At 44.8% G+C, this 25,246-nt stretch overlaps 1 protein-coding gene across 1 annotated transcript in view; it reads left to right on the forward strand.

The window, feature by feature from the left end:
• The window catches only part of LOC144121914 (protein O-mannosyl-transferase TMTC1-like), a 235,291-nt gene that overhangs the window by 150,956 nt on the left and 59,089 nt on the right, over positions 1-25,246 (forward strand). Inside the window, exons 6-8 of the mRNA XM_077655353.1 lie at positions 1,300-1,403; positions 3,774-3,975; positions 10,138-10,289. Coding sequence (XP_077511479.1) covers positions 1,300-1,403; positions 3,774-3,975; positions 10,138-10,289 — 458 coding nt within the window. The remainder of the gene's footprint in view (positions 1-1,299; positions 1,404-3,773; positions 3,976-10,137; positions 10,290-25,246) is intronic.

Below are 25,246 nucleotides of genomic sequence, written 5' to 3' on the forward strand. Positions count from 1 at the left end.
ACTTTTCTTATATTTGAGCAGGAGGCAGATGTAGATTGCGGCCCAAAAATAAAAAAAAAATTGGTGGCTTGAGTATTCAGAATGAATTCTGCTTGCAGACTGACTAAGACCGCCCTAGGATTTCCGTAAGCGTAGGAACCCTTCATTCTCTTCAGCTTTTCGACAACCACTGCAAAAAAGTATGGCAAACAACACGTCACGGGCAAATTAAATTTTTTTAGCCTAGCACACAGGTTGCAAAGGAAAGAGTGTATACGCTGGAAGTGAGAGGCAAATAACGAATTATTGTTGTTCATAGTAAAGTGCCATGTGTGTACTCAGTCATGTTTAGATATGAAATTTATGCGATGCACATGTGATTTCAACAATCCTTTCATGGCGCAATTCCGCTGCGCTTAAGCGCCCGCGCAGCGGGCCGTTCAGGAGGGCAAAAAATTGGCGACACTTAATTTCTTAACGCTTTTGTGCAGGGCAGTTATCCTTGTTGTAAGATTCTAATAGGACGTTGGCAGCAGCGCATGGTGCAAATGAGGTTATAGGCCGCTAAAGGACATCTGGGGCTGTAGAACAGCTTGCATAATCTTTCACACTCGCGGCCTCGAAGACGTCACATGTGAAGTGGTGGCCAGTTCGCGCTCAAAATTCATGATATCGTCATAATTAGCAGTTCAAAATATTAAGTATTGATAACATGTGTGGTAAAGCTAGCGGAAATTTGGGAGAAGTAGAGGTATTCTGATCAACGCCTAGAGCTGTGACTAGTTTCACAGTGCTTCTGAGGGAACAAAGAGATTCAGTGTCACATGAATAAACATGGGTAACTTCAGAGCGACCACGCCAATTTACTGCACCATGAATGGCCACCTTGGAAAGACCAACTGGTTTATGCCGTTCTGAAGCTCAGTTGCTTCGTTCTTGTGTATAAAATATGTTCAGACACGCGGTCTAGCGCTTCCATGGTCGAAATTCTTGTAGGCATAACGATCTTGTTATTAAAGCTGTAAATCTGCTGAAGGGACGAACAGCTGGGGACTCAATTATTAGTGCAGAGTAATCACGAATGACACAAGACCGAAATTGACCAGGATGATTTGAAAGGCCCGTGGTAGCGTGAACAATGCACGTATACCTCGCCAAAACGATTTTTCAGCCCTGACTGTAAGCTGGCGAATGATGGGCCTTTAGAACATTCTGAAATAAACAAGCTTTTCACGAAGCTTTCCCGCTTCTCGCGGCTGAACTTTATGATATTCCGTAATCAGGGACTTGCTGAGATGTGTTTTGACTTCACTTTTGCAGTTGGCGCTGCTCCTATCCTTCCGGCTCGGGATGCTTCAAGGGAGCCTGCCGCAATTCTCCGCTGCTGACAACCCGGCTTCTTTCTCCCCGAAGTTTTCGACAAGGTGATTGGGCTCGGGATAAATGCTGCATAGTAAGCTTAACCAGTGGTAACTGCAGTTGGGATTTATTAATACATTACCGCATTCTACAGTTACAGTCCCCCACTCCCTCGGTCGCTTTGGCACGTTAAACCCCATAGGCCAGCATTATAAGAACAAATACGCTACACGTTCTTAAAAGCGAGATCATGAATAGGCCAGGAAATAAAATATCGGTGTCGCTATTCCTGGCCAATTGCCTTGTGTCGGCAGAGTTTCCTGGGTGCGGATCCCGAACGCTAGGCTACACTGGAAGCCGCTTGAAAACGTTGATCACAGAGGACATTTTAGCTTTGGCGTAGACGTCACAGGCTTGAACTGAGAGGCGGGAAAGTTTTTAATCGCAATTTTCTCTGGAATGAATATATCACTTGCTGCCACACAAATATCAGTAAAGCCAGAAAGAACCTTGGAATCGATTTCTACTACGAACAGCAATTGGGTCAGACTGCCCTCAGGGTCCCTTTATACTTGCGATCGTGGCAGATTGGTATAGTTGGCAATTCATGGCAGCGAGATGCAAAGCAGAGCGAAACTTTTTGACATGAACGAAGAAAAGATGGAGACGATCACGGTCTCCGCCTTTCGTTCGTCCGTGTCAAAACGTTCCCCTGAGCTCTGTTCCTTGCTCCTTTAAACTGCAGGTTTGCATTTGAAAAGCTTGTGAGGTTCGGATTGTTATGCTCACATTTCAAGAAACCCATCCATTCTTAAGTACCCGCTACCAAATGTATATTTGAAAAATGAAATAAGAATTCGCGAAAGACACATTTCTTAGGTGCTGGGAATAGTGTTTCTCTCTCAGGCTTTAATAACGTGCGCCGTTTATATTTCGATCTTTTTTTGATAGGCGGTTGCATCCACCATAGTGAAGCAAAGAAATATCTTCGTGGCTGATATGCGCGTCAGCGCATTTTAAGAATTAATGAGACCTGAGGACATAAATAGATACCGAGGATTAAGTTCCAATAAAAGATATTTGTTTGCGTGAGTGGTTCTGAATACACAATTATCGGTGCTCTTCAATTTTAGTTGACGCCAAAATGCCAGGTTCACATAGGGTAGTCAACAGCGTATAAACAGGAAAGCCTTTAGTTTTACAGTGCTTCCTAGTGAGGAAAAATAAACGCGTTGTAAATGCAGCGCTGGTACCAAGGCAGAAGGTTAGGTCGGTCATTAAGAACGCAAGAGGCGACCATAGCGTTGTTTCGTCGGATGAAAGCACACTTCAAGAAGTTTTGAAAGGAGTCGTTTTACAGGTGGGAATAGCTTGGGAAAAAAGTAAGCGAACGAAAGCACCAAGGTTGCAGAAATGTGTTGCGCAAAAAGTAACTAGCCAGAACAGGCCGAGGAACCTGAAATTATTGCTGAGCGAACTATAAGTTCTGAAAAATGTTCCGTATCATTTTAGCTTCCCGAGAAAATCGCACTCCATTTCTTAATATTAAGAAACACGGCCTATCTTTTGCGCCAATGTTTCCCCATGCATTGCTTAGGTAAATCTGTTGACGCGCTATTGAGGCTTATTGAAATGATGGTATCCTGAGCGAGATCTAGTCTTGTATGTGGGTACGTCACTCCAACGGCAAGGCTCGGTAACTCTCATGGTTGCTGATAGAAGCATGTGGTTTCTGGGTTGGCGTTCAGTGTTGATCGCACCTGTTTTGCGATGGGGAGTCGTGACGACGCAGCAGGAAGTGCGCTTTTGAATACGAGCCGAAATGCGCAAAAAAAGGAGCGCTTTCCGTTGCTAAAATTCACTCAGTATCTTATAAGAAGCGTTAAGCTTCTCCATGTAGGCTGCAGTTCGGCGTTCCCCAATAATGTGGTGGAAAATTCTTGTGAGCTTTTAATGTTTTGTGTCTAGCGTAACTCAAGATGTGCATTACCAGTCATCAGATAAAGCCCAAGACTGCGCGGGTCATTGACATCGGAAGGAACGGAACAGCGCTTTTTGAACGCGCCAGCAGCTACAGATTATTCTATTGGGCTTGGGGTAGGAGCTACTACTAATGTTGTATATCGATGTTAGTTCCTAAAAACACACTGTATTTATTCCTTCCTTTCGCATTTAAAAATTACCAGGAGCAACATATTTACCTCGTTGCTTAGAATTTACCCATAGCAGCTTAACGACTTAATTGCGAAAGGAAAGCGCTAGCACTTTTTAAGGCATGTTTTTCTTCGTTCGAGCTTAGAAAAGAAAACACGGCTTTGAAAGAGAAACGAACGAGGAAGATGATTTAGCTGCTAGAAAGTAAGACCTGCAAAAAGAAGCTTCAAGCGAATAAATCGATAAAAAGTGTTAAAATCACTGAAACATTCTCTTCGCAGGCTGTTGACGTACAGCTACATCTGCGCATTCAACGCATGGCTGATGCTGTGCCCGCGAACGCTGTCCTACGACTGGCAGATGGGCAGCATTCCTCTCGTGCATACTCCGCTTGATCCAAGAAGTATGGCGGTTGTAATCTTGGTGGCGACCCTGGCAGCTCTAGGCTGGCAGGCGCTATCCACACCAAGCCATAACAGCATTGTGAGTACATTAGTATATCATGTTCCATAAAATTATGACAAAAGGGCGGTCTTTAAGTTTTCTTTTTAAATTATTGTGAATCAAGTCTTAAAGAAAATAAAAGCGCGGAGATCTGCTAGGAAACCGAACAGATAGGGAAGAGGCTTCATGCGTTCTTCTAAAATTCCTTCTAGGACACTGATCTGTATTCAAAATGGTGACAGCAGCATATGATGACAATTGTTTATCTACCTAGCGGTGTAGCTTTACAAGGCCATGGATTTATGCCCAAACTCTTGCAATCACTATTGAATGAGGCTACGGTGGAGCAATTGGCGGCAGAGTAATTGCAAGGCTAACCCCATTAGCAGCTAACATTGGAGGGACTGAGAGAAGTAAGGAAGAAAGAGGTACCATAGTGGAGGTCTCCGGAATAATTTAGACCACCTGGAGATATTTAACATGCACTGATATTGCACAAGCCACCGACACCTTTGCGTTTAGTCTCCATCGAAACGCGGCCGCCGCGGTAGGATTCAAACCAGGGTACTTCGTATCAGTAGCCGAGCGCTCTAACCACTGAACCACGGTGGCGGGTAGCCGTCTGTATGTGGGTTGCAAATTGCTTAGTTCATTTCACATGAAACAGGCGAGATATACCGGACAGATCAATAGAAAGAAAGAACGATTTTTTAATAGGCAATGTGTTTTGCTCGAGCCAGTGCTCTTGACCGTTTTTTATTGTCTCGTGCAACAGTCAGTTCTGATGCATTGCGTTCTGTGAACATGTTTGTGCCCGTTCTGCGTGGCCTATTAAAGAGACCGGCGGTATTTCAAACTAAAAGCCGAAGAAAATAGATGAAAAAGAAGGAATTTTCTTCAGTGTCCTTGATGAAATTATTTTTTAAGAGAATTAGGTTAGTCATGATATCTTGGCTCAATACTTGAGGTGTCAAGTGAAAACTTTTTAAACACCTTGAACCACAGCTGACTCTGTTGGTTGTAAGAATGCAAGTTTTATGTAATTGTTAACCAAACAAACTGGCTGTCACCACTTCGCGCACTTTTGCGAGCACTCCCAGACACCCTTAGGGTGTGTAGGGGTAGAGGTCTTGGTCACAAAGGACATGCCCTCGACTCAGCGTGGCAAGCTCAGCCGGAGACCAACTACCAAGTGACAAGGGGGTGGTCGTTTGGCGCCCAGCTTTCGCCGGTCGCCAGCCAGGCAATGGGTCGGAGCCAAATGTTCACAAACAAAACAAAGTTTACACAGCAGAGAGACGATAGAGAGGATTTCACAATTACTCGTGCGTGCACATACAAAGTGATTTACAAATACAATGCAACTCGTGCAAAGTAACAGTCGAGAGAGTTAAAAATTCAGCAAAATCTGTGCACCTAAAGTGCACTAACACAGAGAGAGACAAACAAACAAAACAGAATTTGTTCACCAGGCACTGCGACAGTCCGACGACCTGAGGAGCACGCCGGGGCGATCCGCAGACTGGCGCACGTTGCCTCGCTGGTCCGTGGCTGGGCTACTGGCGTTGTACCGGGAGTCGAACGGGCGCGCTTCTCTGAAGCTTAAACGGCGGCTCGGGCTGACAGACTGCGGTTAAAGCCCCTCATTTATAGGCGCGGTCCGCGTCTGTTCGTTCTTCGCGCCAAGGCAGGCGCTCATATACACGCAGTATCAACTCCACAAGTTCCGCCTTCTCGTGGCGGGCGCGCGACCCCATTGGTCAAGCTCGGAGACCGGGTTCAAGAAGCATCGAGGGCTTTCTAGTCTTGCGCCGTCATCGACGCAAGGAAAAAAGGGAGAAGGCATCACTTAGCACGGTCGAGGCTACGCCCTCTCCGTCGACGATGAGTAGAAATCACTCGGGCCTTCTGGAACAATCAACGGCGCGCGCGGCCATGTCTCCGTTGGCGCCGCGCCGGCGAGCAAAAACAGAAAATGCACCAGCACACACAAAGCTACGCGCTCTCCAGTGTTCCTTCTCCGCTGTTTTTGCTTTATTTCACAGCGGGCGGGCGCGATTGCTTACGCGCAGCGCCTTTTTTTTTTCGAATATGCGCCGAGTTTTGTCACATCCGCGACAAAAATAGGTAATACTGATCGCTAACCCTCGTGCTTAAGCACTGTCACTTTCGTTCCCCAAGAGCGAAATCTCTAGCGAAATTGAAGGGGTATCAAAGTAGTGATGAACTAGACACCTGAATTAGCTAATGATGATCCGCGCATAGCGAGCGGGCGCCGCTTTGCGTACTAAGCTTTTGTTCTCTGATAACAGACACCGATCGAAGTGGAGTGGTACAAAACGTCGCATAGGAACAAAGTGGAGAGCGAGGAGATGTACCTAACACTAACGTCATGTTCACTGCGCAGAGATAATGAAAATTACGCTCCTCTACAGAGAGCAGGTGCCATCATAAAACTGAAGGAGGCACTGAAGGGGGCGACGGTCCACTTCAGTGCCACTCTTACGTACGCATTGCGTTGCATTGGCATGGCGGCACGGGTGCGGTGCAAGCCCAAGCAGGCAGAGCTAGCGGTAAAACGTTAGTGTCGCGGGCTGTGACATACAGCCTAATGTGGAAACAGTGAGTGAAGCGAAGGAAGAGGCAAAAGCAGCCATCATCCAGGCCATCAACGCGATCACCAAGCAGGGCAAAGACAAAACAATAAGAAATTATTTTTCCTCAATTCTATAAGCGTGCGAAAGTTGAAATGCATGAAACATAACGACCACGATCAACTGCGATGTCCTCGAGCCGCAGGTGGACTTTGATGAAGGCGACGATGTGCAATGCACAGCGCGAGATTGTGTAGCAGGTTAACACGTGGCCTGCTCGGCTGCAGCGATAGCAGAGTGCTGTCGCGCACTCTGCTCGTCGCGCCACGGGTTCGGTCCTTGTGGCGGCAATATTTCTTTGGTTTATTTTTATTTATTTCTCTCGGCACACACCCATGAACATCGCAAGATACTTAGCACAAACTGACAAATTGCTCAAGATCTTGCTCGGGGTTCACCCATCATAATACGGGTTTCACAGCGAAAAGACGCTAACAAGGAAGTCTTGTTGCAACAGTCACTGACATCGTTAGCACAACGCATTTCCTAATTTGTGCTGCTGCTTTTGTTACGCTGGTATTTGATTGTACAGTTGCAGAGGTAGTGATCACATGCCCGTAGCTTCCAAATATTTGCAAAAACTAGTGAGGTAGGGCGAGTCGTAGGTCTTGCTGCATGTAGTATTCTAGCTGTCTTCGCTACGTCATGTACAGTCAGCAGCAAGAACAAAATCGGTAAGATTTTAACGCAGTTAAAGCGAGCTGAGGTGCGAAAGAACGTGTTTAGCCTGATTGGCTCATGGATTTGCTTTGTTAGGTCGTCGGCACATCTGGCGACGGTATTAGACTCCGAGTCGCCAATTTTAATAAAGAAAGAAGGCGGCGATAACCTAGTGCTCACGCGCAGCGGCGTTTGATGTTGATCTCTTCTCCCTCCATGGGTTCGACTCCTGGTCGTGATTAGTAATGTGATTAATTTTTTAGAATTCTAAGGGGACGACGCTAGGCAACGGCACATGATCACAAGATGACAAGATTCTTGGTCAGTGTTGGTAAGCGCATGAGTGCTTTGGCACTAATATTGTAGACCTTCCTCGTAAACTTAGTCTCCTGCTATTGAACAAGCTAGTGGAACATGAGAGTCCCGTCATTCTGGGAGGATTTCAGGAGATTGTTTTTTGTGCCGGCGCGGATTTTTCCTCATATACGCCTCCTACAAGCCTCATCTGTCGGCTGCACGTGTTATAGGTCGTGTTCGTGAAGAAAGGCAGTGGCGTTCGGCGCCTTTTTCTTGTTTACCGACACATTCAGTAGACGCATCTCTTGTTATCGGTGGGCTCAACTATGCTACCGAGTGGTGCTGTTCATGCTACAAATATGCAGTGGGAAGACTTCAATGACGATCAAATAAAAACATTAAAAGCGAACTTACAAAACCAGCGGGTGCGTTCTCGCTACGCCGGATTAGTAGCGAGCTACCATACAGAGCATGCATGTGACACGAGGCATTGTTTAGCATTACTATAAATCTCCCTTCAGCTATGTGTTTTCTGAAGAAAATAGATGGAAAGGCGCCGATGCTCTTGGTTGCGCCAGTCCTTGTGTTTTTCTCGTGTATGTGAATCATCGAATGTTTTGCGCACATCGTTCATCTGTATCACCATGCACCAAATAGGCCCAACTGAAGTGTTATTGATGCTCTTGCAGCGGAGACGATGTCATTTTCCGCTTTGCACTGCAAATTATGGGATACTTATTGCCCAGAAGGATAGCCGCGATATTGCATCTGACGTAGAAAGATTAACAAATATGTCTATTTCCATGATACTCACCTGGCCTGCATTGCCTGCCATATCATAATCGCACAGACAACGTTTCGGCTTTGCATGTCGCTCATGGCTTACGTATCCCACAATTCTTGACAAAATCATTTTTGAAAGAGGAACAGTTTATGAACGCAGTTTCTTTATATAATGTAAGAATACAATCAATATATCCGCAGGTCACCCTTTCGGAAGGCTTGCATTTTTTTTGCTATTAACGTTTTTCCAATCGTCAAAAGCATTCCCCACTGGTTTTCTATGGCAGTCCTAAATGTTCGATGCGAGCAATGGAAAAAGTTTACAAAGAAAGATTATGGTACACATCGCAAGAATGGGCCATAAGCTTCCATATTTTAATCACAGTAAGCTAGAATTTTCTAACATTCAAAATTTTTCTCCAAGAATGTTGGACATGACCTACGACGATTTGTGCAGCGAGGATGGGTTATGAGGTCGAATGGCCGACGCACATTGGCGGAAAAACATTTTACACGAAACTAAAGTTCCTGCTCTTCAGAAAAACCGGCGTCAGCGTTGTGAGAGCATAATCGAGATTGGTCGAAATGGTGGCTGCTTCACACCGGGAGCGTCTGATTTGACAAGTGATTAAAACATTAGAAAACTCGTTTATCAGAATGTTTCGAGATGACTGAAATACCGTTAGGACACGCATGTATATGAACTACGTGAACTTTGGTGAAGAGAAAAGTCTGGAAATTAGTGTTGAACCTCTGACCCTCGGGTTGCGAGTCAGACCATTCAGTAACGCATGCGCGTTCATATGGCTTTGGTCAAGCAGGGCTTTATGTCTACGTCGTTTGATCTTTGACATAACTACAGCGATTCTGAAGGAGGAAACAGCGCCCATGCTTGCGTGGGCAAAACGAACCACTGTCGAGAACCATTAGCGCGGCCGGTTAATACCTATAAAAGAAGAACTTAGGTGTCCGCCAAATTTCTGTTTATAACCTCCAAGATCAGCCCTGCTTCAGGCGTGGAAACAACTTCTTACGAAATAGAGGGCGAGGAAATAAGACATCAGCATGGTAGCAACCAGTTGCATTTTGACACAGGCATTTTAGTGTCTATGATTTCCTTTTTTTCTTCCACGAACACAGAAGACTTATCGGCAGATGCTTTTTTTCACTGAAATTCTTTTTGCACTGATTACCGGCTAAATGTTCTTTATCATTTCCACTTGAAAACGTTGATAGCACTGTTCGGACAGAAAAATAAACTTCTATAAAAGATTACTCAAAAATAATTTCCTCGAGTGGTAATTTACAGTCTTAAACGGCGTGACATGCAAACGATCAAGAAAAAGATGCCATTCCTGATGTTTTGGTTCGCTTTAGGGGGTTTGGCTTCCCTAATTCACTCAGGCTATGGCGACGGCGTAGAGGTGAACTTCGGGTAATTTCGGCCACCAGGCGTTCCTTTAACGTGTTGAGAGATCGCACGGTACACGGGGCTCTAGCATATTGTCTCCACCAAAGGGGACCGCCGCTGCTGGGATCGAATCTGCGTCTTTCATGTCAGCAGCTGAGCACAATAACCACTGAGCCACCGCGGCTGCTTTCTTGTCTTTTCCGGGATAATGTTGCAAATTTAAAGCATGCAGCACCCCATTAAGCATTCATATAATGTAATTCACCGAATCAAACGTCAGTTACGTTTGCAGTCACTGCCCCACATTCTCTTTGCCCTAAATTATTCGTGTTATTGTTCGCTTCTGTGAATAGTTTAACGTAATCGTTTAACTGTTTTCACGCTTTCACTGAACAGAGGCACGAAAGCTGCGCTTGCAACGACGGCCTCGGCCACCACTGCGGTCCTTTTGTGCCGCTGCTGTTGACGACACTACCGTTCTTGCCAGCGTCCAATCTCTTTGTGCCCGTGGGATTCGTCATCGCCGAGAGAGTCCTCTACATACCCAGGTGGGTGGCTTCACGACATGCTCTCTATTAAGACCAAAATTGCAGCGACAGATTCGCTAGAGGTCCTACTGCAAACCAGCACGACAAGTAAGGAGAATTTGTTATGTCAAAGACACTGGTCTAAAAGATTTCTCCACTTTTTTCGTCAAGCCCAAATCATTTACTTTACAAAGTTACATGAGTTGACACATGCGGCTACATTTAATTAGCATTACGTGCCATTTTTTAAATGAGATCCATTCCACACATCCACGTGTGACGGGAGAGTCACTGCATGATACCAATGGGACGATGCCTTTTTTTCCGCTAAACAGGGCACGTAAGGCTGTCGTGTTTAGAAAAAAAAAAGATCATGCTGCCTAAACACGTGCGCAGCCTGTACATATTTCTCACTGTGTAAATAGTTTGTGTATATTGCATCTCCCCCTATCCTCTCTTGCTTTCCCCTCACCTCTTTCATTTCAATTTTTCCATTCTGCCTGCTATCCTTTATTTCCGCTGCGCAGCTCAGGCGCTTCAGTATCAATGGCAGATGCCAGGGCTAGCAAAAATCTTATCCTTCCTTTTTATTACTATTTTAATAAACCACTTCACTTCACGTAAGTGTAACTGAGGTCGTGCGTGCTTCTAGAAGATTTTCTGAGCTTGATAGAAGCATATAAGACGCTACGTGGCGCTCGATTGGGAGAACAACAAACCACACAGATGTTTGCTTCACGGTAGTTGGCTAATAATAGTAATCCGAATGAAGGGCATTTCGCGCGTGCACTGCATGCACAAACGAGCAGGTGAAACGACCGCTAAAATCTTACAAGTGTTCGTTCCAACCTTAACGTGAGTTTAGAGTACGGCGTATTGGGCTAGTTAATTAACATACATCTTTCTGATTTAACCCAAGCAGAAACGAAGAACAGCGCCCATGTAACCTATTCTTCCCTGTGCTTCGTATTCGTGGTCCTTAATGAACAAGATGCGAGCTTGCACAAGCACATGAGTGGGCGTAAGTAAATAGAGCACACAACCAAATTGCAAACTGTACAGCGCCGCATAGCAGGGCGCCAAAAAAACTGATATGCGTAGTGTACTGGCCGCAACAAAACTTAAATGCGTAGCGTGCATTCGCCCTACCTGCTGCATGCACGTGGCACCCTGGAAGCGCTGCACAGACCTTGAATTCGCCAGTCGTCGATGTGCGCTCGTGGAACGAGAAGGGTGACGATTCTGGCTTTGCTCTGCGCTATAGCTGTAACGGGGCTTCATCCGAAGCAGATATTAGCGCCAATAAAAGCCTGCGTATTTCAAACTTTCGTAGCAGTCGGCATTGTCCAGCGTCACGCAAGTGGCAAAGATTAGGTGAAATTCCCGAATTCCGGGCAGCCACTCAAACGCCACTTTCCTGTATACGCGGCCCTCTGGTGCGGTCACACCTTAAGTCTTGACCACCATATGCGCGCTGCTGACAAATAGTAGTCTCCAACGGCTTCGGAAAAGCGGGATCACCCCCGTCCTGCGCCGCTATATGCCGCTGGAAAAAGCGACAGCAGCACCGTGGACATACCTCTTGTTGCAACTGCAGTAGCCAGTATCGGCTTCAGCGCACGAACCAGGTGCAACAGCACCGATCGACAGCGGCGCATTCGTGCCGCGACACTGATTGAAAGCACGAGGGTGAAAAGCTTATAAACTCGTGCCTTAAACGAACCAGAGGCACCACCGGCGCACCGGATATTTAGCAAACACTTTTTAACAAGAGTGACACTGCATAATTCCTCGGCTGAAAAGTTCGAAACACACAGATTTCTAGGGGCGCGAGTACGCCAGCGGATTCTTCATACAATGTGCCGCCAGAACCCTCATCCTTATCTTTCGTAAAGAGTGACATTGACAACGGACGAATGCAGGGAATGTGGCGCAGTGTGTGGGTCGTGTTTGCATTAGGCTTGCCTATGCCCATTTCAGTTTTCTTGCCGCACAGCTACGTGGCAAGGAACGGTAGTCGTCAGAATGGTTCCATGGTCCGTTTGCTGATGTCCGCACCTGTACATTATTTTGTTATTTCGTGGGCAGAAGAGGGAGGTAGAAACTCTATACATGATGTTTATTGGTGCCAGAAAGTTTCTAACTGTTCTCTCTTCTTCCTTCGCATCGCATGCTGGTCACCTTTCAATCCTGCGAAATGTTTCCCCGCATATTAAGATTGCCGCGTGCAATTACGTGCATCGGACTAGGCATCCCTTAAAGAGGCTGACCACATGTCTTTTTGCATATTTTCCCGCCACATGATAGACAATATCTTTTCTTTTAGTGCTAAAGCACTCATACGATCGTCAGAACCGAGCAAAAATCTTTCTTGCGCATCTTGCTTGTGCATCTTTTATATTGACTGTGTGTCATCGCTCGTTGCCATAGCAACTGTGACGCCAATCGGCAAGAATTTGACCCGGTCCACCCTCAAAATTTTTCCTTGGCTGATTTGAACCACAATATATGTACAACCATGACTGACCGTGCCCGACACGAAGGCAACCTTCAAATTTAGCCCGGCTAATTTCTAAATATTTGGTTCGGCCGACCCCCGAAAATTTACCTTAGTCGATTGGATCAAAATCAATATCCGGTCATAACTGAGCGTGCGCAACGCGATTAATGACCTCAAATTTTGCTCGGGGCATTTCCAAAAACTTAGTCCTGGCCATCCCCAAAAAAGTTGTTCACTGCAGGTTTGAGAATTGCTTCATCTCGTTGCTATAGTCTTGCTTGCGGCGTCACCATTTACATCACCGCGCTTTCGCGCGTCACACATCTGTTTAAGCGGAGGTAAGCCCCCGGCTAATTTTTCTTTGCTCACTACGCAGACATTGCTCCACGGAGAAAATATGATTGTGTATGCCGGTGGGTTTCGCAGAATTTCAGTAATAGTGTCCGCTCAGTAGTACTGGATTTGTTCCCACAAGTCGTGATATTTTCGTAATTACCTTCACATGTAGTGATCGAGATAATTAGTAAAGGCTACTTCGATGTGTTCTGCCGATTGGACGCCACCGTTAAAACTAAACTAAAAGCACGCAATAAAATTAACGCCAGGAAGGGGAGGTTGCGCAACCTGCCTAAACAGCGCGTTGCTGCAAAGCTATCTTGTATTCACTCTTTGCAACGGTGTCCTCACCTTATCGACACCGCAGCTTCGTCCTATCATCGTCTGTTAGTCACGGGGCGAGAGCTGACTCCATCCCGGTTGCTAGTGGCGAGTAAGTTTTGCACGAAGGGTCGCGATGGGAAAAGCCATGTTAATGTAGTGCAGAGAATATATTTTGGTTGACTTCTATCTTCATAATGTTGGGTAAGAGATTAGTAAACATGAATCTTCATGGTCAGTTCGCCTATGTCCGGTAAATAATTCGTGATTCAGTCATTTCTTCCTTTCAATTTCATCAGCAGAGCAGTAACTATGTCGTCAATATTTAGTTCAGGAAAAGTGAGGCATCCTTAAATCGCACTATTTTTACTGCTTCTTTTATTTCTTGTGCCGGCTTTAGGACACTACTGAAAGGTTCAGTGAATTAATACCAACAATTAATTATTACGTTTCAGGTTTTATGTCACGTGACCTAACCATTTCTCTGACATCACAGCGGTCGTTCGACTGTTGAAACCGAACCCTAAACAACATGACTGGAAACAATGAATAACACATAACTGAACGCCCATATACGTGAATACCGCCTTGTGGGCCATGTATATTCATGTTTTGCGCGCCACTGGAAATGAGAAAAATCGATACGAAAAACTTTTATGTCCACACTCCTCTAAGGCAACTTAGAACTAGTGTATCGCGAAAGCTTTGCAACCAGTTTCGCTCAAATCTCGACGGCAGCCAAGTGATGTCATGCGTTAAAACAGGTGAGAGCAATTTGTGACCCGCTTCCCGAAACTTTTCGCTCCAACAGAGAAGAAAAAGACGGCTCTTTAATACACACGATACCTTGGCGTCTGCCCTCATGCTCTTGTCAGGTCGATAACATCGTGACTCGCATAAGCCAAGGACGTACCATGGAGAACAGGTAGTGGTCTCGCTAATATATAATGCGGCTTTGGAAGCCTAGAATGCTGAAGTGCAACTGAAATGGAACTGATGATTAGCGAAGGCGTGCCAGGTACCTGGGCATACAAGGCCTCTCCATCCTCAGATGCGCGCGCGTGCAAATGCTGCTACTTAAAGTCAGTTTGCTTCTTCTTGACTACTTTGACTACGGTAAAGGAATACGTCTACTTAGGGCAGGTAGTGACAGCTGATCCGAATCATGAGAGGGAAATAACTAGAAGGATAAGAATGGGGTGGAGCGCATATAGCCGGTTCTCTCAGATCATGAGTGGCAGTTTACCAATATCCCTCAAGAGAAAAGTGTACAAGTTTTGTATCTTACCGGTACTCACTTATGGTGCAGAAACGCGGAGGCTAACGAAAATGGTTCAGCTCAAGTTAAGGAAAATGCAGCGAGCTATGGAAAGAAAAACGATAGATGTAACCTTAAGAGACCGGAAGCGGGCAGAGTGGGTGAGGTAACAAACTCGGGTTAATGATATCCTATTCAAAATCAAGAGGAAGAAATGGGCTTGGGTAGGGCATGTAATACGAAGGCAAGATAACCGCTCGTCCTTAAGATTGGCGGAGTGGATTCCAAGAGAAGGCAAGCGTAGCAGGTAGCGGCAGAAGGTTAGGTGGGCGTATGAGATTAAGAAGTTTACAGGCATAGGGTGGGCGTAGCTGGCAAAGGAAAGAGTTAATCGGATGGCATGGGAGAGCCATTTGCCTCGCAGTTGGTGCAGTCAGCTGATCATGATGATGATGACTACGTTGCGCGGCTGTCGCTGCGTACACAGGTGTGGTATGTGACGTTTAACGTTCTACAGCTACACAGGGACTGCGGAAGACATCAGAGTGGAGGACTTCAGATTAACTTGGACTGCCTGGGGTTGTTGAACGTGCACTGACATCGCACTGAAGACGGACGTCTTTTCCGTTTCACCTCTATATCGAAATGCGGCCGCCGTGGAAGTGATTAGATCGGGCGACATTGCGCTTAGAGGCGGAAGCCAATAATCACAACTACCGGTGGTCTCTTAAGGTAACCCGTTGGATTCAAAGAGAGGACAAGCCTATCGGGGAGATGTAAGAAAGTCGGCTACGTGGACGAGACTAGATAGTTCGGGGAGATAACGTTTCCGCAGCTGGCACAGGACAGGATTAACTGGGGGCATAAAAGAGAGGCCTTTGTCATGCAGTAGACGTACTCTAGCTGATGATGGGGATGATAGCCACTAAGCCACCGTTGCGCGTTCACAGCGTATAGGGCCGCGGATTGTCTGAAAGTTGCGCGACATGATGTCGCGCCAGGTTGCGAGTGTCCGCCGCAAATAGGTTGATGCAGACTTATTTAAGGCTCCACCACGACCCAGTGCCCTCTTCTATTGCTTTCGCCACTCTGATTTCTGTCTCTGGCCGAACAATGGTAGCAAGCAGACAGAGCGTATGTTTCTTTCTCACCATCACTGCGTGCAAAATTTTTGATCAAACAAAAAGACCCGTTTAACAGCAAATATACGAATTCCCGCAGAATTGGAAAAAAAAAGTAGAAATGTTGGAGTTTCGGAGTCCGTACAAGCACCTTGTGAACTAGTAACACAGCGGTAGGCAGTCCGCAATGTTTACCCTGGTGTGCGAGAAGCTCGTTGCCGAGCCATCCGGGCCCGTTTGAAGATTTCCAGCAAGAAGACAAAAACTTAAAGCCACCTTTAAAGGATTCAAGAGAAGGCCGCGTCCTCCTGCATGCCTATTGATAAGGATAATTCAAGCGTCATTTTCAAGCACTCGGACTGAATTCTTAAATTGACGGCGGTTCTCCGGGACAAAGTGACATAAGTAAAAGCGGACCGTCTCTCAACATAAAAGGTAGAGACAGAACTTCAAGGGTTACTTGCAGACGTCTTCAAGCTCGCCACACCAAACACCCCTACTTTTCGTCTGTGGCGCAACGGCCCTGCGCCTACGATCTATGACGTGCCAAAAAGATGCAGAAGCCGTACGTGCCACCACATCCTATCTTGCACTTTAAGCCCTCGCTACTACACGCACTGTTCGGATATTTTCGCCAAGTGCTTCATCCTCTGGCTGTTAGGTGACAGGCGTTCGTATAGAACTCTGTGCTGCGTCTCTATAGACTGCCATGACGTCCTAGTCTCTTTCAACCTCAATTTTCATGTTAGTCCCGGTAGACTTCGCTGTTTCGTGCTGCAAGGACCTTCTGGACAACGGCGCCTTCCTCCGATCCCGTACGCCTTTGGAGGTAGATGACCTGTGTCGTCTGCTGGATTTCTGCTCGCACAACACTTATTTCGTGTTTAGAATGCAACACTGGAAACCACTGTTTGGAAAAACCTGCAGTGCAATCTTCTCGGTCGCGTGTGCAAACATTCTCACGGAGTTCGTCAGAGCTGCGGCACTGAGCTCTTTGATTCACCTTGCGCACTCTTCCTTCGTTATGTCGGTGACTTTTTGCTGATTCCCCGCCACAATGCTGGCCTTTTCTGTGACCACCTGTACCCTCTCCAGCTGACTGCAGAATTCACTATGCAAGAAGAAGAAAACGATGCCATTCCCGTTGTAGAAATGCGTGTTCAAAGAACCAACGGGATTGCAAAGCAGGTGTATCACAGTCCCACGGACACTGGCCGATACCTGAATTTTCTTTCTGCACATACTATAGGACATAATCGTCCGTCGCGTCCGTACTTTCACTCGCGCATTCTGCCTGTGCTGAAGATCAAAGGAACTCAGCGCCCAGTTACTGATAATGAAACGGGTATTTCCAACGACGGTTATCAGCAACACAAGTTAAAGACCGCAGAACGCTGCTTCTCACTGCATAATTTCGAAGAAGCGTCCCCGATAGAAGCAAGTAGCAGTCAATCCGCACGCTCCAGAAGTCAGCGAGGTACTAACCAGGGTTTTCAAGGACTACAATGTCCATATCGCGTATGTGCCATCAAGCAAATATAAGCAGAAACTCGTTACAATTAATGACCTGGTCGTACGCATTTGATAATCTAGAATTTTATTCAAAGTTCAGTGCAATCGTGCCGAATCTGCATACATCAGTTAATCAGGCAATTTCATCATGCACTTGAAGCAATATCAGAAGGACGCCGCCAATGGCCGCGCAAAACAAAACGCCTTGGCCGAACACTGTCACACTGTGGAAAACACATATGTCAGGACAACGTCTTAGTCATCACGACGGGGAAGTATCTATGAGCACGCGTACTTATTTAATCACTTCCTGTTCAAAAGACCACCCCTGTTTTTAACCCGAAGAGCACCGAGCAATCATTCTGAGATATACGCACGCTCATTATGTCGGCTACGCCGAACATAAAGAACCATCTCGTTCCACTAGCTATCACTGTGAACAAGGTGCCCGTGCGGACACCAAGCCGGCAACTTTTTTTTTTGTTTTAGCCAGTTTGGTGAGCGATCATTTGATAGCTGTTATGTTCCCTCTCGCCAGACGGGCTTCCGTCAGGATTCAGATAACACCTTTGTATGTTATTTTCACTCTTGGCTTCCAGATAAGTTTTTTTTATCCATGCGTGCAGAATAAATTGCCGAGACCAAGGTGTCAATTGGGTCCTTATATTCTTGAAATGCAGGAATTGCTCAAGCAGAACACTGAACTGAAAGGCGAAAACGCCTGATTATCACAAAGATGTGAAGAGCTCGAGCAATACCAGCGCCTTAACAACCTCGAGATTAAGGGCGTCCTGGATGAAAAAGACCCGCTCGCAATGATAAGCAAAACAGGCGAAAGTGTAGGGTAATCATTGAAACCTTGGTTGACATTGACACGTGTCACTATGTGCGTACATTAAACGCGGATGTCAAAAACATAGTTTTTTCGCTTTGTAAGACGTAATCAGCGGAATGAGCTGTTGACAAAGTGCAGAAAAAAAGAAAATAGACAGCTCAATGCTAGGTCTTAAAGGAACAACCCCAGTTTTTGTGAATGTCACTGGACTCCTAAAAACAAGGCACTGCTAAAAAAATAATAAATAGAATAAGGCCGCCAAATAGAAATATGCCTGTACGACTGGAGGCAAGGTGCTTGTACGTAAAGATGAAGACTCCGACATAATTCACATTGCTCATGAAGGAGACTTAGATAAAATAAGCTGTTAAAGACTAAATTGAATGTGAATAATTGCCTTTCCTTCTTCATGATGATAAACCCAGAGGATAACTGCAGATACTACACAGTTGACGCTTTTAATCGTGAGTTTTCTTGTGGCAAGTTTTTTTCTGCATTACATGCAGACTGTAGAAGCATTCGACCAAACATTTTTTTTTTTGCATTCGTCGTCAGTCGACTTCGATATTCTAACCTTTACTGAAACTTGGTTTTCAGACAATGACACAAAAGCAAACTTTCCAGGTTATCGGTCTCAACATCTCTCTCGTAGGCAAAAGAATGGTGGAGGGCTGGCTGTCTACTCTAAGGATACCTTTTCTTATGAACTGTTTGGTGATTTCTCGGTAATGAATGCCGATTTTGAATATTTTTGCTTGCGTATCGATAAATTAGCGGTGATCGTTCTTTACCGTCCTTCGCTAGGGCACAAAGGCCGCTTCTTAGTGTTCGTGGACTTACTGTTGTCTTTCCCTGGCTTTTCAACCGCATCTTGAATCATTATGGGGGACATCTATATTGACTTAAGTACCAATGATCCTTACGAAGAAAACTTTGAGACACTCTTAGCTACGTATGGCTTCGCAAACAATATAAGTAAACCAACAGGACTTACAAAACAGACTGCCACTGTTTTGGATGTTTGCGTAACAAACTGCAGACCGGGAGACATCAGAAGTGGAATATTTTCGCATGATCTTAGCAATCATCTGCCAGTTTTCTTGCTTTTTTCAATTATAAAGCGCATTGTCAAGCACAATAACAAAAGAGAAGGTAGGCGAGCCATAAACCTTGAAACGCAAAAAGAATTTTTCCGCTTGGTCAGTCTGATTGACCGGATTGAGGTATACAATTAGGAGAATGCAGACAGGGCTTACGAGAAATTTTTTTCTGCACTACGCGCTTCATACAATGCTTCAGTTCCTGTATTACAGCCGTCCGGTCGTAATAGAAGAAAACACAAGGAAACCTTGGGTTAATTCTGAGCTTTATCACAGTACCAAAATAAAAATAATTTGTTGCATGATTTTATTCACTCACGAGATCCAAATTCATTGACAGAGTTTAAGAAGTACCGAAATGCTCTAACGACTGAGTTAAGCAAGGCAAAAAATTACAACTACCAGAATCTTTTTGAAAGCATATATTATAATCAGCGATGAATATGGGAGGTTTTAAACTCGCCCACTTCAAGAACAAAAGCTAGGGATAGGATTACGCAGCTCGTAGTCAATGGTAAAACACTCATCGGTGAACAGCTAGCTGATGCAATGAACACACATTTTGTGTATTCTCGCTCCTACAATATCACGAGTGCAACTGTCCGCGACGACACTATGCCAATGGACACAATATTAGCTCACTCTCTTTTCCTGAGGCCTATTGACACAAGTGAAATTTCAAGTATAATCGGCAAGCTTAAGAATAATATATCTCCAAGGGTATGTGAACTTTGTCCAAACGAAATAAAATTAATATCGCCTTTGATATGTGAAATTTTCAGCCACATAATTGAGATCACTCTAAAAACAGGCGCATATCCTAAACAATTAAAAATCGCCAAAATCACTGCTATATTCAGAGGTGATACAAATACTGTATCTAACTACAGACCTATTTCAGTACTCCCTGCAATATATAAAATATTTGAAACCGTCATTCATGAGAGACGTTTCATTTTTTGAAAAGCATCAGGTGATAACTCATTGTTAGTATGGCTTTCGCAAGCATCGGTCGACAGAACACGCTCTCGTACACGTCAAGGACAGGATAATTGAGAACATGGAATGTAGAAAATATACACTAGGTTTGCTTATAAACATTCAGAAAGCTTTTGATTCTATACAGTTAACTTTATTACTCAACAAATTGTCAAGATATGGTGCCCGAGGTATTGTGCATGATCTTCTAAATAGCTATCTGAATGATCGTCATCAGTTAGTGAAAATTAATGAAGCAGTATCAACACTCGCGAAGCTAAAACAAGGAGTACCACCAGGATCAATATTGGGCCATAATACCATTTCTTATTTATCACTGACATTGTCAAAATAGATAGTTCTGCTCAAACCATAATGTATGCTGATGATACCAATGTGTTCTTCTCTTCGCATTACCTACTGACACTAGAATCTTCTGTAAATGACTACCTTGTGCATATTTCAAACTGGTTTAGCAGAAACAAGTTAAGATTAAACGCCTCAAAAACAACATATATTATATTTCGTACTGCCAACAAACCTATACACCGCAAACTTAGCGTCAAATTTGAGAACACCTTTATGAGGCAAGTTCAGACACAAAAATTTCTCGGGGTTTGGTTTAAGGAAGACTTGAGCTTGTCTGTACACGTAAGAAACCTAATTGTGGAAATTGCCCGCACAGTTGGATGCCTTTACAGAATATATGCGCTCATACCTCTCAGGCTAAAAAAGAACATTTATTATTCACTTTTTATTCCAAATTTACAATTATACTAAGCTTATTACTTTGCAAAAGAAAATCCTGCGCCGCTTTGAATATTATCGTTTCAATGCACAGGACATAAGAACCGCTCCTCTGTTTAAGAAACACGGCATCCTAAAGGCAGACCAGTTATATTATTTAAAAGCACTGCAAGAAATAGATCAAAAGAAACTGTACAGAATTATTGACTCTGAAAACGCTGAATACCTTTGGAGGCACCAAAAACATCGAACACCGAAAATCCGAACAGATTATGGAAGGCAAACAACGGCGTATCAAATACATGCGATCTTAAACAACTTTCAAGGTAAGCTAAGCTTTTAATGGAAATGAAAGACATTTAAAAGCCAGCTTAGGAAGCTATTGTTATACTGCCAATTTAAGTATAGCCATAATTGAACAGTGTCTTTTCATGTTTTACTGTCGTCTCACAAAAGAAACAAAACTCTGTATAACACAAAATAACTCTATAAGTTGCTCTTTTCTTGCCTTTGTGTCGTTTCGAGCAATATTATTCAGTTTCACTGATAATTATATCTTTTTGTATGATTTTGTACAACAGCTATTTGTGCTGATTTATTCATGTAATTTGCGTAGCGTCCTCTTATGTGTGATTTGTTATGTGTCATTTCTGTGCAACAGTATGTGCAATACGATTGTGTACAAGTTTTAAACGTAGCGTTTTTGTTATCTTTCGTGATTACAGGAGGGACAATTTATTATTTTGTTCTAAGATTTGTATTGTATCTGTACCGTTGTGGAATGTTTAGGGTCAGAGGCCTCGTCAGGCACCACCAGCCTTTAGCCTCTGTCCCTGCATCAGGCTCTGTATTTCGTCTGATGCTGAAGTAAAAGAATTAATTAAATAATTAAACCTATGCTTCACATGTCCCGTCCACCTATCGCAACGGATGAACGGGCATAACTGTTTCCTCTGGTTTACTCGTGTTCGATAGAAATGACATTGAGGAGAAAGAATGTGGGAGTGGCAGGACAAACAGGCCGACGTCGTGAAGTTAACGCTCGGCATGAAAGGGCGGGTACAGGGCGAAAGGCTAAGGGTATGTTTAAAACACGGGAAGACTTGCTCAGAATTCTTGGTGATGTGAACTGAAGCACAGGCCAGGCGGAATACCGGCCTCCAGCGCCCACATTGGTAAATGCATTTTAAAGAAGAATTCAAGAAGACACCGACGTATTTAACGTATATCTTTGCTAGGATACACTACCAGCTTCTCCCCAGTGCTGAAGAATTCGTATATGTTGCAAACTATAGCGCGCTATTTGAAAACGCAAAGAATTCTTTCAAAAATGCTTGAAAGACGTATGTGAGAGTTGCGATAAAAGGTCGCCCTTGCTATAAAACGCACTGCCTCTGTCTGCCGGTACCCACGAGCCATGTCTAACACCGTAAAGTACTTGGCTCTCCTGAGTTCAGCGAGGGTTACGTGGATAATGGCCAGCGGGTAGGAAATTACTTGTGCTACCTTCTTCACATCCCTGCTGTCCACCACGATCTGATCGCTGCCATCGAGCTTCTCTGCCAGTATCATTGTGACGGGCTAGTTGGTATATGATCTTTCTTGAAAATCTGTGCGTTAAATAGACGTTCACAGAAAAAAAGTAGAGACAACAGGACAGGAGCGCTTCGCTTCTGTCTGTGTACTTTTTCATGTGAAAGCATTTCTAGGCTATGTCGACGGGGTCGTGTCACCAAAAGATATCCGCAGCAGTTGTGAGGTTCTCAAAAGACATAGCGTCAAACGAGTGGTAGTAATCCAAAGAGGTTGATGTGAGGATGATGTCGCAAAAAAGTTATATCGATTGGCTGAGTATTCAATTAATTAGAGCCGAAAATGTAAAAAAACGACGAAATAGTGCAGACGTCGATATAGTGAGGAGACGGTAAAATGGAAATGAACGTGTAAATAGCAGCAAAATGTTTAATAAATTGACATAAACAGTTGAAAAGAAATAGAAAGTGCTAGGAAGATAAAAGAGATGCAAAAAAGAATGAATAATTAGAGGCAATTAGGTTAATTAATGAGAAGCAAAAGGTAATGGACGGGTAAACCGACTGGACGGGAATATAGTGAGTGGGCGAGAACGAAACGCGGCGCCAAATTTGAAAACTCAAAATGGTTGCCGGGATGACACGAGCGTTTAATCAGAGTTAATCGATAAGCAATCAATCAAATGCACGGGAAAGCAACCATGGCGCCAAATTTGAAAAGCGACCAGTGTCGAGGAGGCATCGAGGCTTACGTAATCTTCAAATGCGGGTAGCTGCAGTGATCTCTTATTTTTTCCGTGTGAGCCTCTATCTAACGCACAGCTTTTCAAAAAAGTTCCTATACTGTAAGGCTGGCGGTCCCCAAGCCAACATTACATGTTCTTTGGCAGCAGCGTTTAATTGGTCACCGACGTGGGTTTCTACTTCTCTCTTACCGACGGGGATCTGGTATTCCCGACGGTAGGCAGGAGGGCTGTCGCCGGTGTATATCTTTTGCTCAATGGCCTGAGAGAGTCCGAAATCGGTCTTCGGCGTGCAAAAGACCACAGTATTCTGATCTTCTGCTCTCCTTCCACAAGAGGTAGGTCACAAATTGTAAGCAAGCTTTGGGTGCGAACCGCGTTGGCAGCCATGCCAAAAACATGAATTTCCCCACTGCTTAGTGCGGTGTAAAGAGGGGTAATCGAAAGGTCTAAAATGCGGCATTGGCTGGCCAGAGCAGGAAGGGCCGAAGCCCCACCGCTTGTGGTCTGCTTCACCTGCACTGACCTCCCAGGTTGCCGTTATCCGGGTTAACGTATGGAGGTAATTGTAGGAAATATGTGTAAAACGCCTTTAAATATATAGAACGATGATCCCAACGCGGAAAAAAAGTTGAAAAAAAGAAAAACCAATTAAAATAGCCCGGCAGCGGTTAGCTGACATGAGAGGTTACACGAGAGTAATAAAAAATCACGCTAGAACGCGCTTCGTAAGGCGGTTAAGGCAGATCAAGCTGTCTAATAAAACTTTGGCGCTTACCCACACGACATCCCCCTGGGAGAGTCCCAGGTATTGGCACGCAGCAAGTCTTCGCGCAAGACATGCTGCGCGCGCCAAAAGCCGCTCCGAGAGATTGGAATTTCTTTGCGTGCTACTTGCATTTAGCAAGTTAGCAAGTAACACGCCCTCGTTGGCGTCCCACAAGATGGCTACATCGAGAACTATGGCTTCTTTAGAAGTAGTAACAACTATATCAGGTTTCAGTTTCACCCCATTGGGTGAAATGAAAGTTGGCTCTGTTTCGACTATTGCAGTGGAATGTTGCTCCCTGGCTAGGCGAGTAATTTGTCGACGAATGAAATTGTGACGTTCAGTACGAGGCAAAGACCGCATCGCTCGGATGCGGTCTCCGTCCTTAAGATACTTGGAGTGATAGCCTAGCCATTTGTTGGCTGGTGGCTGAATCAAATGTGCAAAAAGGTCCTTGTTATTGTATTCATCGATGTATTTTTTCCACTACAATTTGGCACCTCGTTTGAGGGCGGCATTCACATCGGCGGAAGCTGTAATGGCAGCCGGAACTTGGAATATGTCAGCGATGCGGTCGTAGTGAGATTGAAGCACTGTATCGAAGAGGGACGCGATAAAGGGTTGGTCAAGACGCAGCATTCTTGAGAGCGCCTTGAACTGCACAATAAGTGCAGTGCGCTCCAGTTGGATGAAACCGAGTCCTCCACACCTGGAGGGCAGCCAAATATGTGAGGTTGGAAAGCTCCGAGGAAGATGAAGAATCTTTTTTATTTTGTTGCGGAGCAGCTTGTTGGAGTGTACAGACTCCTATTCCACCAAAAAGAGTGTTGGAGGTGCCATACAAGAAAGCTGGAGAAACCAGCTGGCGCTAGCAATCCAGCTTTTGAAAAGGTTTCAAGGATGCTTTTGAGATTAAATGAAGCAGATTTACCCCTTTGGTAGACTCGACCAGTGGATTTTTGTTAACAAAAAAAGAAACGCCCGAATATTTGATGGGCTCGTTAGGATTTTTCTGCTCACAGAGCAGCCAGCGATATCTATATCGGGGAGCTTGTAGTTAAAGCTTTTGGCATAGTGGTTGGGCCTCCGACCAAAATATTGAGACTTGGCAGGGTTGATACTGAGATTGACATTTTGTAGATATTCAGATGTAATGTTTAACAAGGAGCGCAAGCCCTCCAGAGTGTCTGACGTCAAGAGTAAGTCATCGGCAAAAGCCATCGCCG

The sequence above is a fragment of the Amblyomma americanum genome, chromosome 2, assembly GCF_052857255.1.
Source record: "Amblyomma americanum isolate KBUSLIRL-KWMA chromosome 2, ASM5285725v1, whole genome shotgun sequence".
Lineage (NCBI taxonomy): Eukaryota > Metazoa > Arthropoda > Arachnida > Ixodida > Ixodidae > Amblyomma > Amblyomma americanum.